This window comes from Drosophila pseudoobscura, chromosome X, assembly GCF_009870125.1.
Source record: "Drosophila pseudoobscura strain MV-25-SWS-2005 chromosome X, UCI_Dpse_MV25, whole genome shotgun sequence".
Lineage (NCBI taxonomy): Eukaryota > Metazoa > Arthropoda > Insecta > Diptera > Drosophilidae > Drosophila > Drosophila pseudoobscura.
The window spans coordinates 29311188-29325377 of NC_046683.1; the positions used below are offsets into that span (position 1 = coordinate 29311188).

General features: G+C 42.3%; 1 protein-coding gene across 1 annotated transcript; it reads left to right on the forward strand.

The window, feature by feature from the left end:
• The first annotated feature begins 566 nt into the window (after positions 1 to 566).
• LOC117184409 (ATP-dependent RNA helicase me31b) lies at positions 567 to 2111 on the forward strand. The gene has a single exon (XM_033381598.1). The coding sequence runs from the start codon at positions 643 to 645 to the stop codon at positions 2020 to 2022; it is 1380 nt and encodes a 459-aa protein (XP_033237489.1). The 5' UTR covers positions 567 to 642; the 3' UTR covers positions 2023 to 2111.
• The last annotated feature ends 12079 nt before the right edge of the window (positions 2112 to 14190 follow it).

Consider the following 14190-nt stretch of genomic DNA (forward strand, 5'->3'; position numbering starts at 1 on the left):
GGTGTAAACTACTCACAAAAGCGGAATATGCAATAAACAATTCAAAACCTTCGGTTACTGGGGAAATACCATCGGTGGTACTATTCGGTGTTCAGCAAAGAGGCTGTGATATTGACGCTTTAACGGAATTTCTAGAAGACAAAAATAATCCAAAACCAAATAGAGACTTAATAGCAATTCGGAAAGGAGTAATAGATAAAATAACTGAAAACCAAACTAAGATAAAACACTATTATGATAAAAATATTAGAAAACATATAGAATTTAAAGAAGGAGACTTTGTTCTCGTACGAAACGTTGACACTACGATAGGTACAACTAAGAAATTTATACCAAAATTTAAAGGACCATACATTATCAAAAAAAATTGACCAAATGATCGATATGTTATAACTGACATTGATAATTGTCAAGTATCTCAGATTCCGTACGACGGTGTAATAGAAGCCTGTCGACTTCGGAAATATGTAAATTGGCGTGATCAGTGTAGAACTATCTCTTACTAATCTGTATTTTATAATTTTAGCCTAGTAGATAATAAAATAATATAATATAAATATAAATATATAAATAAATCTGTAGATGCTATTACTACTGAAAACTCTTTTATAGTGAAATTTACATTGGGAAAAACTGTTAATTATGATGACGGAAAAAATATCTTCTGGCCACACTAATTTATCAAACAAGGGCATAATAAATGACCAGAAAATCCTTGCCAACATCAGTGACGATATGGGCTGGAAATCGAAGCTAAAACTACCCCCAAAGGATAACCGATTTAAAACAACAGATGTGACCGATACACGTGGAAATGAATTTGAAGAATTTTGCCTTAAAAGAGAATTACTTATGGGTATTTTCGAAAAAGGATGGGAGCGTCCCTCTCCCATTCAAGAGGCTGCTATACCTATTGCTCTGAGTGGAAAAGATGTACTAGCTCGAGCCAAAAATGGAACTGGTAAAACTGGAGCTTATTGTATTCCGGTTTTAGAGCAAATAGACCCAACGAAAGACTATATCCAAGCATTAGTGATGGTTCCTACACGAGAACTGGCCTTACAAACTTCACAGATATGCATTGAACTAGCAAAGCATCTTGATATACGAGTAATGGTCACCACTGGAGGTACCATTCTAAAAGACGATATTCTTCGTATATATCAAAAAGTACAATTAATTATTGCGACCCCTGGACGAATATTGGATTTGATGGATAAGAAAGTTGCTGATATGTCGCATTGCAGGATATTAGTTTTGGATGAAGCCGATAAACTACTGTCGCTTGATTTTCAAGGCATGCTGGATCATGTTATATTAAAATTGCCAAAGGATCCACAGATACTGCTATTTTCTGCAACATTTCCACTGACTGTGAAAAATTTTATGGAGAAGCATTTACGCGAGCCATACGAAATAAACCTTATGGAGGAACTGACGTTAAAAGGTGTCACTCAGTACTATGCATTTGTACAAGAACGTCAGAAAGTACACTGCTTAAACACGTTATTTTCAAAGTTGCAAATTAACCAATCTATAATATTTTGCAATTCTACGCAACGTGTCGAGTTATTAGCTAAAAAAATTACAGAGCTTGGCTATTGTTGCTATTATATACATGCAAAAATGGCGCAAGCACATAGAAACAGAGTGTTTCATGACTTTCGTCAAGGTCTCTGTAGGAATTTAGTTTGCTCTGATTTATTTACTCGAGGAATTGATGTACAGGCCGTTAATGTTGTAATTAATTTTGATTTTCCTCGAATGGCTGAGACATACTTGCATCGTATTGGGCGTTCTGGTCGATTCGGTCATTTGGGAATTGCTATAAATCTAATAACTTACGAGGATCGCTTTGATCTTCATCGGATTGAAAAGGAACTTGGTACCGAAATAAAACCCATACCGAAGGTAATCGACCCTGCATTATATGTCGCAAATGTTAGCGGATCGTCTGGAGAAATTTGCAACAACAGTGATCTTAATACTTCTGCAAACGAGGAAGGCAATGTTAGCAAATAGAATTCAGATAAAATTGTAATTGTAGGTTTTTTAGTAGAATATAATACATGAAATCAATAAAGAGAATGAAATATTTCGGAAAACTAAAACAAAAGTAACCAATTGTAAGGATCGAGGGCGATCCATTTGTCAGGATGGCCGAGCTGTAAGGCAACACATATTAACCCTAACCAACCCCATATTTGCCCTTACCGATATTAACCCCGATCCCGATATTATACTGCGATAGGTTTTATGCGATAGGTTTTATGCGATATGATACTGCGATAAGTCGGAGGCTATTAATTCGACGATCGACAAGAAGATAGAAAAGACGTAAAATAAAGAAGTTAATAAAAGTAAAACCAAGAACCGCGCCACACTTTATTATTAATTTCATCCTTTTTTCAGTTCTTCAAAAATCCAACTCGAAAGGGCTGTGGAGCTTCGATTATTTTCAATGTAAATACTGAGCGGCTTTTCATAAGAAGTAATATGGTGCAAAAACGGGTTTTAGGATTATTTTATGCACAGTTTGCACTAAAATAATACATAATTACTTTCTCGCACAATTGCGCACAAAATTAGTTATTGACCATAAGAGACGGGCACATTGGTTAAGTATTCTCTACTTTTGGACAACACAAATTAATAAACACAAAAACATGAGCACAAATTTGTTTAATATAATCACTCTACATAACCTGGCTTTTCTTTTCCATTACTTTGATTTAAGTTTTTTTACTCAGTTTCAATTTGGTGAGCTCTCAAAGTAAACAAACGGTTTCCCGCGTTTTTTACTATCGCTTGCAGATTTTCAAACTGCTGAATTTAAAACGTTCCAAAAAGCCAGGGATGCATTAAAACAAAAAAGATTTTTATTTTATTTAAAATTAATGTACATTAATTAAATGTTATAGTAAAAATAAGTTGCATGCATTTTTTCGAATTAGAGTCGAAAAATGAGGTCGCTGGCCCAGTGTGCCCTGGAACCATACACTTTGTACCCTTTTTTGATTTAAAAACTATTAATAGACGATACTTTATTATAAATCTTGCATTTGAAGGCTCTTCCACGTCCAATACACAGCTCAAAGTATGTGAAAAAATAAAAAAGAAAGAAGAAGCTGATGCAAGAAGAGGATTATTGAAAAGTTGTTGTTTTTCGCTACATAACGTTGTTGTTGGTGGCTATAAACATTAAGTTGAACAATCCAAATTATGTGAGCACAACAGTACACACGGAGTTCAATAAAAGAATCTGTTGTTTAATTCGGTTGGAAAATTTTTAAATTTAAAGTCGCGCCGCAGCGTCGCCTTGTCCGTGCGCGGTACGTACATAATCAGAAAAAACACGTACAAATACGTTGTGTTTGAGACACACTTAAAACAGAAACGACACGCACTCGTTGGGTACACAGACACCAGTCAAAAAGAACCGCAAGATAATGCAAACGCCACCGCCGTTTCACTGGAAAGGGAAAGAAAAGTTCGTATACGGAAAAGTTCTTAACGAACTTACTAATAGTACTAAAGCGACCTTGAAATGCGCATTTTTCAAAAAAACACAGTGGTCCTACTGATCACCTTTTCGACTAGTAGGCATAATTGGGTTTTTTCCTCGAACCTTTTGGGTAATCAGCACTAGGATTTTGGGTTACATCGGCTTCTTTTGGCCTACCGGAGAACGAACCCTTGTACCGCTTTTTTTTTACTGAAAGAAGGATATCCACCTTATAGCCGATATACATGTCAAACAAAAGTGTATACTAATTTTTCTTTACATCATAGTCATATACTTGGTGTTTGTACACGGAGCGTTTTCCGCATTAATGTTAATTCACGGATGGGGGTGTGTTAGTTTTTTCTGCAAACGAATCAAAGTCTATACAAGAAAGAGAAAAGTCGATCGATCCAGTTGGGTATTAGGGAATAACTATTTATTACAAATCTTAGTGCTTGAGTACTGGGCATAAGAGAGAGAATACAGTGGTGAATTAAGTACAATTATGGTGAGAGTAAATACAAAAAGTGAGCGTAGGCTCTCTATTTTACGAGGGTCATTTGAATACTTGTTCCTTAAAGGAGTTTGACCGAACATCCCGGCCCCGTTGAAAGGACTGCTTTCAAACCACCGGAAGAATTTCCAACTTGTGTATTGGCCTGCAACATTTTCCATTTGCAGTGCGGAGGTGCACCACCCGTACAAGTCCATCCTTCCCAAGCACAGTAGACTGCACTCGGCCTAGTTTCCAGCGTAGCGGTGGCAGGTTGTCCTCATGGATGATGACCAACGTGCCCTCGGTGAGGTTCGTTGAGGGTGCTGTCCACTTCGTGAGCGATCGCAATTCGTTGACATAGTCAGCAGACCATTGCTTCCAAAACCGTTGCTTGACGGCCGTAATCGCATCGTAGCGGTCCATACTTGACAGCTTGATATTCTCAAGGGACCTTTCAGGTAGTGATCGCAATGATTCGCCAACCAAGAGATGACCAGGCGTGAGAGTGCTATAGTCATTAGGGTCTGACGAAAGCGGCGATAGCGGGCGCGAGTTGAGGATCGATTCTATCTCGACGACGACAGTGCTCAACTCTTCGAAGGTGAACCTGGTGTTGGCCAGCGTACGATTTAACAGCCCCTTTGCACTCTTGACTGCCGCTTCCCAAAGGCCCCCGAAATGAGGTGCCCTGGGGGGAATAAAATGGAAATTAATAAAGTCAGATGCGCAAAATTTATAGATTTCATCTTGGGTCTGCTTTAAAAACATAAACTTTTTTAGTTCCTGCAGTTGATTCGATGCCCCTACAAAGTTAATGGCATTATCGCAGAAGATGAGCGAGGAGCGAGTCGCGTAGGCGGTAATGAGCCCATGAGTTGTTGTAGCAGCTTCGGTCTGTAGCGAACGCAGTGTACACAGGAGCGAACAATTCTACGTGCCAAGTCTCTGGCGTTAACGATCCAATACTCCAAACGAATGAGAGCGACTAGGGCTTTAGGTCCAGCGTGATAGTTCCGAAGATGCAAATGGCGAATATAGTTCCATACAAATTTGGACTGACTAGGCAGCAGCAACGGATGTTTTTGACCGTCTTGTAGGTCTGAGTATTCCAAACGTCCACCAACCTTGATAAGTTCGAATCCGTTCACGACTTCTAAAAAGGGAGTAAGAAACTTTAAGCTGATTTTTAATGGTTTTTGCTTCTGAAGTAAACGGATGTCCTCTACAAAATGAGTTTGTTGAATGTTCCAAATAAGGCAATGTGAAGCAAAACGAAGTTCATCTGGCGTCGGTGAGGTTGTGGTAAACGTCGATTGCTTCCGACATCTCCTTATGAACCTAATCATCCAAGCAATGAGACGCAGACTGTGAGTGTACGAGCTGATATTATCGACGATGTTGAGGATATTATTTGTCTCGTGTACGGCAGCAAACAAACTTTTCCGATTCTCCGAGTTAACCACGTCCATGTCAATATCAAGTTTTCCACCAGTGGCGGGCCAGTTTAGTGAATCTTCGACTAGAAACGTAGGACCCGAAAACCATGGAGACTTAATCAACTCGCTCACGTTACAGCCTCGCGACAGAATATCCGCAGGGTTTTGATGTGTTGGCACATAGCGCCATTTTCCATCAGACGTTAAATCCTGAATATCGGACACTCGATTTCCAACAAAGGTCGATAAGGTGACTGAGTGTTGTTGCAGCCAATGCAATACGAGCTGTGAGTCGCTCCAAAAACAAGATGTGATAGTGTGTTTACTGAATATGGCCTTGACTTTGTTATACAACTGAGAAAGTAGATGTGCGCCGCATAGTTCAAGCTTCGGAAGAGACTGTTTCTTCACTGGTGCTACTCTAGACTTAGAAGTGAACAATTTCACTGTGACCTGTCCAAGCGAATTCTCCGTGCGCACATAAACACAGCAGCCGTATGCCCGAATCGATGCGTCGCAAAATCCATGTATTTGAATGCTCCTAGTATCAGGCTGCAAACAAAAACGAGGTACCGCTAGTGACGACAGTGAATTCAGCGATTCCAAACACTTGCTCCATGCGTGGCTTAAATTCTGGGGGACAGACTCGTCCCAGTCGAGTTTCAAAAGCCACAACTCCTGAAGAATGATCTTAGAGACAATGACTAACGGTGATAGCAGACCGATTGGATCGAATAGCGACGACGCAGTAGACAAAATTGTTCGTTTTGTGGTAGTGGGATAGACTTCCTTTGGATTAAATGTGAAACTAAATGCATCACTTCGTCGATGCCAAGTTACGCCGAGTGTGTTGCTGACTGAGTTTTCTGAAATGTTTAATTCCTTGGTAGATTCGTCTTCCATCACGCCTGGATGATTTGAATGCCACTTGCATAATGGAAACTGACCACGAGCGAGAGTTGATGTGATTTCAGTTTTTAGTTTGAAAAGTGTATCTATATCATCAGCCCCACACAAAAGGTCATCAACATAAAATGCAGTTTTAACAGCAGCAGCCTCTAATGGCCATGCATCCTTACAATCCTCAGCCAAGTAATGCAAACTACGAGTTGCGAGAAATGGGGCAGACGCAGTCCCATATGTCACTGTATTGAGTTGGTAGGTTTGAAGATCCGTATTTGGAGATGCTCGCCACAAAATTTACTGGAATTTTCTATCCCTCTCACTCACAAGTACCTGCCTGTACATTTTTGTGACGTCTGCTGTGATGCCGAACCTATGCATGCGGAACCGCAGCAATTGCAAGTACAACTCATCCTGAATGGTAGGGCCGACTAAAAGTAGATCGTTAAGTGACCTTTGAGATGTTGTACGGCAAGAGGCGTCAAAGACAACTCTGAGCTTCGTCGAGGTACTGCTTGGTTTCAGAACGAAATGGTGGGGTATATAATAATGCGGTTCTTCCAAGTTAGGATTCAGTACGAGGGACATATGGCCGAGACTTTCATATTCCTGCATGAACGAGATATACTGCGAATTTCCGGTAGACGAGCGAGACGTCTCTCAATGGCAAAAAAATCGAGTTCGAGCTGTATCGAAGGAACTTCCAAGACAATTTGGATCTTCTTGAAATGGCAAGCGAACGACAATCCGCCCACTGGCATCCTGATGTGTTGTGTCCCTGAAATGGTCCTCACAGCGACGATGATTTGGGAGCATTCTAGCGCTTGGATCGACAAATGAGTCCACTTTCCATAATTGCTGCAAATTCTTGTCGATCGACTCCTCTACAGTCGCCAAGCACAATGGTGGCTGTCTGTTATATTGCCGCTGGTACCTCCCAGCAACAACCGTCGTTGTCCAGTGTCCCGTGAGGGAACGTATGACTACGCTGCACCTTTTCCTGCTTAACTTGAGGAGCTCGGAGGTGCGCTCCATGTCCATGGTCGGCCATGTTTGCCGAGTTGTGCGACATCGTGGCACTGTTTGCCACATATCGTTTGTTAATCGCTTGTATTGCTCCGTTATAATGAGCTTACAGGTGGCCATTGGCATACAGATATCCTCCTTGTCTTGGAGAAGGGGGATTGTAGTGCCAGATCTGGCCAGCTCGTCCGCTATACAGTTGCCCTCGATGTCCCGGTGGCCCGGGACCCAAATCAGGCTAATAGCAAATTGCTGAGCCATCTCGTGCAGAGATTTGCGGCAGTCTGCCACGGTGGCCGAGTTCGAGGAAATCGCACTTAGCGATTTGATCGCAGCCTGGCTGTCGCTATAAATGTTTAGCTTGGTTGACGTAACGGCAGCCGCTTTTAGGCAGTCTAGAGCCCCCTGATTGCTATGACTTCCGCTTGAAAGACACTGCAATGATCTGGGAGCCTGAAGGAATTCCTTATGTTTAGCTGTTCAGAGTAGATTCCCCCTCCGACTCTGTCGTCCAGCTTTGATCTATCTGTGAAGATGTTTATGGCCCCATCTGGGCCTGGGAGTCCCTCGAGCCATTCGTCTCTGTGAGGGATGATTGTGTCGAAGGGAGTGACTGTGTACTCTCTTGGAACTTGGTAGTCTGTTTTTGAGGGGACAGTACTGCTCTTTTTTAATATGGCTGAGTGACCTATGCACTGTGTCACCCATTGATCTGAGTCTCTTAGACGTATTGCTGCTGCTTCTGCCCGTTCCTTTCCTGCGAGGTCAAGGCTCTGTAGGCATAGGATGGCATTTAGCGCATCATTTGGGGTGGTGCGAAGAGCTCCGCTGATACATAGGGCGGCAGTCCGCTGGATTTTGCCCAGTTGCTTGGTGATCGCCCTTTTTGATAGGGCCGGCCACCACACCGAAACTCCGTAGAGTAGTATTGGTCTAACTATAGCTTTATATATCCATTGGACTATGCTTGGGATCATACCCCGTCTTAGCCCAATAGCTTTTTTGCATGTGTAGAGTGCAGTCATTGCCTTCTTCACTCTGTCTTTGACGTTCAGGTTCCAGTTAAGCTTCTTGTCAATTACCAACCCTAAGTAACTGGCACTGTCGCTAAAGGAGAGCCTGCATCCTTGTAGTATTGGAGGGTTGAGGGGCGGGACCTTGTATTTATTTGTGAATAATACGAGTTCCGTTTTTGAGAGATTTACTCCCAGACCGCGCGATTCTGTCCAATCCGACAGTTGCGCTAGCTTTGTGGTCATTAAGTCGCACAGTGTTTGGGGGTATTTCCCCGCGAAGATAATCGCAACGTCGTCCGCATAGGCCACGACTTTGCAGCCCTGGTCTTTGCCTTGAGCCATGTTCGCGGGATTGTACCCACAGCCAGTATCTTCCTGAAGATATCTTGTAGCCAGTTGATGGCGGTATCCCCGGCCTTCTGAAGTTGGGCCGGGATTACCTGGTCTGGGCCTGGCGATTTGAACGGGTTGAAGCTGTTTATTGCCCAGCTTATGTTACGTTTTGTGAGCATGTGATCCATCGAGGTTACCGGTCCCTCTCCTGGGAGATGTACCGTCTCGATGGTTGTGCACCCTGGGAAATGCGTGTCTAGTAGAATGTGCAGGGACTCCTCACTGAAGTTGGTCCACGTGCCGTCATTCTTTTTAAGATACCCTACCGAAAGGTTAGTTTTTGAGAGAGCGAAGCCTTGCGGCCTCTGACGTTTCCTCAATTTCCGAGCAAAATATTTGCCAAGAGGCCCTTTTTGCTTTCCTTGTTTCCTTTTTATATAGTGGCAGACTGATTTTGTAGTCTGCCCAGTGGCTCTCCTCGTTCGCGCTTTTGGCCCTGTTGAAGAGGGTCCTGCAGTTTTTACGTAGGATGTCTATTTGTTGTGACCACCAGGAGGGTTTGTTTTTCCCCCTAGGTTTGCTAGAGGGGCATGCTGCCGCGAAGGCTTTGTTGCATGCGTCTGTGAACCTGTTCACTAGGCGATCTAGGTCGTCTTTTGTGTCCGGGCATGATGACGCTTTGGAGGGGAGTAAGTCCTCCAGGGCTGAGCTATATTTTTCCCAGTTGGCTTTCCTGGGATTAATATAGTCCTTAGGTTTCGGACACTCGAGGGATAGTGTGGTCTCGATGTATCTGTGGTCAGAGAACAAGGTCGTTGGGAGGATCGTTTTCCTCATGGGCCATGTAGGACGACATGGCTGCTTTTCCAGCAGCTCGAAGCAGCGGTCGGCCAGTGCCGCTTCCACCCACTTCCACTGGTTCTTAGGGAGTTCGCGCTGCCTTTGCCCAGGACGCCAATCAGCGTCCTTTCTCTGGCAATCTGCGCACACGATGTCTTGGGCAGTACTCTCGAGCGCTTCGGTGTTGGCCCAGGAGTCTCTTGCGAGCGCTGCCTTTTTGGCTGAGGGGCTTCCTTCTTCGGAAATGTAAATGCAACCAATTTATTTTATTGACTAGCAACTTAATTTTCTGTTACATGCTCTTACTCACAGCTCATCAGTCATGTTAAATACAGACGTGTTGCATCTAAGATGTCTTGATCTTCTAAGCTTGCACACTTGCTGTCGTTTTTTTTTTGCTTCAAAACAAGCAATTGAAAAAAAGGCATTTTTATCACGCTGTATATTTCGAAGCAACCAGGATAGATCAGATGAGAAATTAAACATAAACATAAAAACGAAACGTGCTGGCTGAAAATGTAATCCGCAAAACCGGAGCCTGCCTGTATGTCTTAGTTTGTTCTTTTTAGGACGACGCTTTTCTTTTTTAAATAATGCATTCAAATGATGTTGATTTTCCAGCAGTCTTTTTATATTGTTTTCCATTTTCTCTCATTCGCATAAATCTCATACATAAATCCAATTAAAATGTGGTATAATAACCCCATGAAATCTAGTGGAGACCGTGTAAAAAAAGATATTGGTCGTATGCAAAAATAGGTGATTGGTTCCTTGTCTCTAAAACCTATTAAAATTAGGGGAAAAAAATTAGGAAACGGAAAAACTAATTTGAGTATATAAAAATACATTTCTATTGCAAAAATTTAAACTCCTTAAATTTCCACAAAAAGGTAATTCCCCTAAATTCTTGCTATCTACAATTGCTCTGACCAGTAAATTTGCTTGTATGTAGTATGTACATATGAATACATATGCTCTTTCTTGTTTTCATTTGGTTTCTAGCTGTTGTGACTGTTTTATCTAATTGTGCTCTGTTATTTTAAACCGTGTTAAATGGAATAGATTCCATGCATTCGTGCATTTGTGTATTTTTTAGGACTATATCGCATTGTTCTTGAAATCTTTTTACAAAGCTACCTCATTTTGTGTATCAATTTACTTTCTTGGTTTAGCATCTTAAAGTATGACTTCATGTCATAGTATTTTACTAGGTCAAATGATGAAGCTACTATTTCTACTGCAGACATTAGGTCTAAAGATGTCTAAATCATCGGCCTCCCAATCAAAAAATGTCCTGGAGCTGGTACATCATTATCGTCTCTATCTTCGTCTGATGTGTACAATGATCGTCAATACATTATTCTTCTATCTGATATAGTAATGTTTCCATCTTTTCAAGTATTAAATAACTATCTCCTATCACCTTTTTAAGATGGTAGTTAGCTCCTCCTTAGGAGCGCGCTGCCTACCGCCCGTAGGAGTAGACTCTTGGCAGTTTTGACACCTGCCTTCCATAGAACTCCCATGTGAGGATTTCGCGGTGGTATGAACGCAAATTCGCATCCGCTTTTTGACGCGAATTGCGTCCCCCTGCTGCTTGAGCCTCATCCGCAGAGTGCTGTGGTGACGGCTTGCTCCGACGAAGTTTGTCGCATTGTCGTAATGAACGACTTGGGGATATCTTTGGCGCTCGACGAACCTTTGAAAAGCCAATAAAAAACAGTGAGTGGGTAAGTCTGAAACAATTTCTGTGTGAGCCGCTTTGGACGCAAAACAAACAAAAAGCGCCATGTATGACTTTTATGGGGGCCTTCTTCGAATTTTCAATGTCGACATTGTCAGGCTATAGCCTATTCGACAAAAATCAACGCTGCACATTGTAAATCGGCGGAGAGGATATTTAAAACAGCGCATACACGATCAAACTGTCTGACGGCAGACCTCCTGAGCGTTCAGTATCCAAAAGCTCCTTTGAAGGATGCTCGCAAGTGTTCGTGGGCCGACATGAAAATTCAAATGGTGCAGATAACGAACATAGCTTCGCACGAATTGCGAGCGCTTAGTCAAAAGTAGAGGAAACTTGGCATCGTATGATATAGGAGCTTTGGCTAGTCGCCCCCCCACTCGCAACAACGAAAAGTTATACCAAGTCCCTGTGTCTTCATGGATGAATGGGTTCAACCGCTGAAGACTAGGACCAATTGTAGATCCTCTCCTAACCTCTCCGTTTTCTCCTTGATACTCGCAATGCTGGACAATTTCGATAATTTTGTAAATGGCTTCATTATATTTGGTCGGTGAGACAGTTTTTTTGAAGATTAGACTTGGGTCTTTAGATTTTGTATAAAGCGGAGCATATACAAAAACTCTCTAAGCAGTTTAAGGTGTGACGAAAATCACTCGATGAAGTCTACCAGCTCTGCTTTGCACAGCAGCGGTCAGTCCGACCGCAGATTTCCTCTTTTCCAGCTGAAGATCTTCGAAAGGTTCGAAGTGAGCTGATGGTCCTTCGAACCAAATTGACTGAAACGTCACAACCTCATGAGGCAATATCTGCTGGGTTCTGTGGGTGGATACATGCCGTCACGTAGCATCATCTGACTACTTTTGAATCTCAACTCTATTCGAAACGAAAGTCGACAACGACGATGGATGAGACCGGATCCAATGAAGAGTTACCGACCAATAAACGACTCGTTCAACGGGCACGTTTAATAGTGGCTTGATTCTGTGTCAGAGATCTTCGAGAAGGTGAGCGGCACATAACTCAAGCCTTGGGAGCGTTTTGGTCTCGAGCGCCACCACTTTGGATTTGGAAGTCAACAACTCATCCCAATCTAAATTGATAATCCAAAGTTCCTGCAATAGGGTCTTTCCTTTTATGACGATAGGAATTAGCAAACTACTTAGATGTCACCGTATGTTCCGTTTTGTCCTTCGGAGACCCATAACTAAATTGTCAATTTTAATGGCAACCTCAGTAGGTAACCATGAGATTCCTCACGTCTTTGTCGACTCTGAATCCGAGATTGCTATGGGTTTGGCTGTACTCTTAGATGCGGTGATCTCGGGTGAGTTTGAAAACCACTTAGTCAACTCAAACCCTGTGGTCTGGAGAACCTGAGACACTTCGGACTTAATTGTCCTTAGCTTCTTTATGCATGCAGCACCAGTCAAACATATCATCGACGTAAAAGCCGGACACAATAACATCAGCAGCTTTAGGAAAAGCGAGCTTTGCAGACTCCATAAACCTTTAAAAACACTGCTTAGTGTCTGTGTTAAGCTTGTACGATCTCAAGGATTTAAAAGGGTCTCTTCTCCACGTTATGAGCTGAAACTGCGTATCTTCATTCACCATCAGTTGGCGATACATCTTTCAAAATCTTCAGTCAGGACAAACAAATATATGTTAGTATATTCAAAACAGTTGCCTAAGCAACTTGGAACTGATTTAAACGGGAGCCTTAGAACATTTTTAAAGAGTTGGAAAGGCAGAACCTTGCTTAATTTGACCAACAGCTAATAATTCAAAATACGATTCTGCTCCTATCAGCATATCTATTCTTTGTGGCTTGTAGAAATAGGGATCTGTCGGTGGTAGGTTTGCTGGGATCAGTCAGTCAGTCACATTCACTGACTGGTCAGGGTGAAAACCTGAAATTGATTTCAAGATCAAAAAATCAAAGGAGAACGCACTACCATTTATTCGCGACTTCGTCACTGTGTGTAACTTACCCTTTGAGAATTAGATTCACCAATTTCAAGCAAGTTTATACACGACTCCTGTCTACGGATTTGTAAGCGGTGAGCAAGGTCTTCGGTAATAAAATTGGTTTTAGATCCTGAGTCAAGCAGAGCTCTGGCCAAAATGTGTTCACCGCTCTTAGTTCGGACCCTTACGATCTTCGTAACTTCCAACGATGTCGATGATTCGACGGAGGAGTAGCACTATCTTGGGGTGGGGGCAACGCGAGACTATTAGAAATCACTGTGTATCTATGCTATAATGTATGATGTGAGCAGCCACACACCTGACATTTATTGGCTTTGCATTTTAAAACTGCGTGGCCTTTTCGCAGACAATTAATGCATAAAGATGCTGACTTTGCAAACTCAAACCGTTGCATAACCGAGAGACACGAAAATGGAGTGAAATATGACACGACATGGCCTGGTCTCCTGGCATTGTCGATTCTTCAGCTGACATTTTCTAGTATCGGCGATTCAAGACTGTCTCAAAGTCGGACAAAAGCGGCATCTTCTCATAAGTAAGCTGTTCTTCCCACTTTTGTTTAGTCGCTGGATCGACTTTGTTCAAAACGAGATGAATGAGCATTGCATTCGAAATTTTTGAATCGTCTCCAATCGACAGTAACGACCCTTAAATCAACGATGTCGATGAGGTTCTTTAAGGACGATGCGGACAGTGATTGCAGTAAACGATATATGTATAAACGTTGCATCCAAATAGCGGTTCACATATGTAAAGTTATATAAAGTTTCCTATTGTGATGGGAGGGCAGCCCTCGGCGGTAGCAGAAATGAAGGAAAAACCGGAATGTTGGTGCGACCGACGCGATGAATGGAACAAATTCGATTGCTGTTTTGTACACGTAAAAACCACGACGCGGGCAA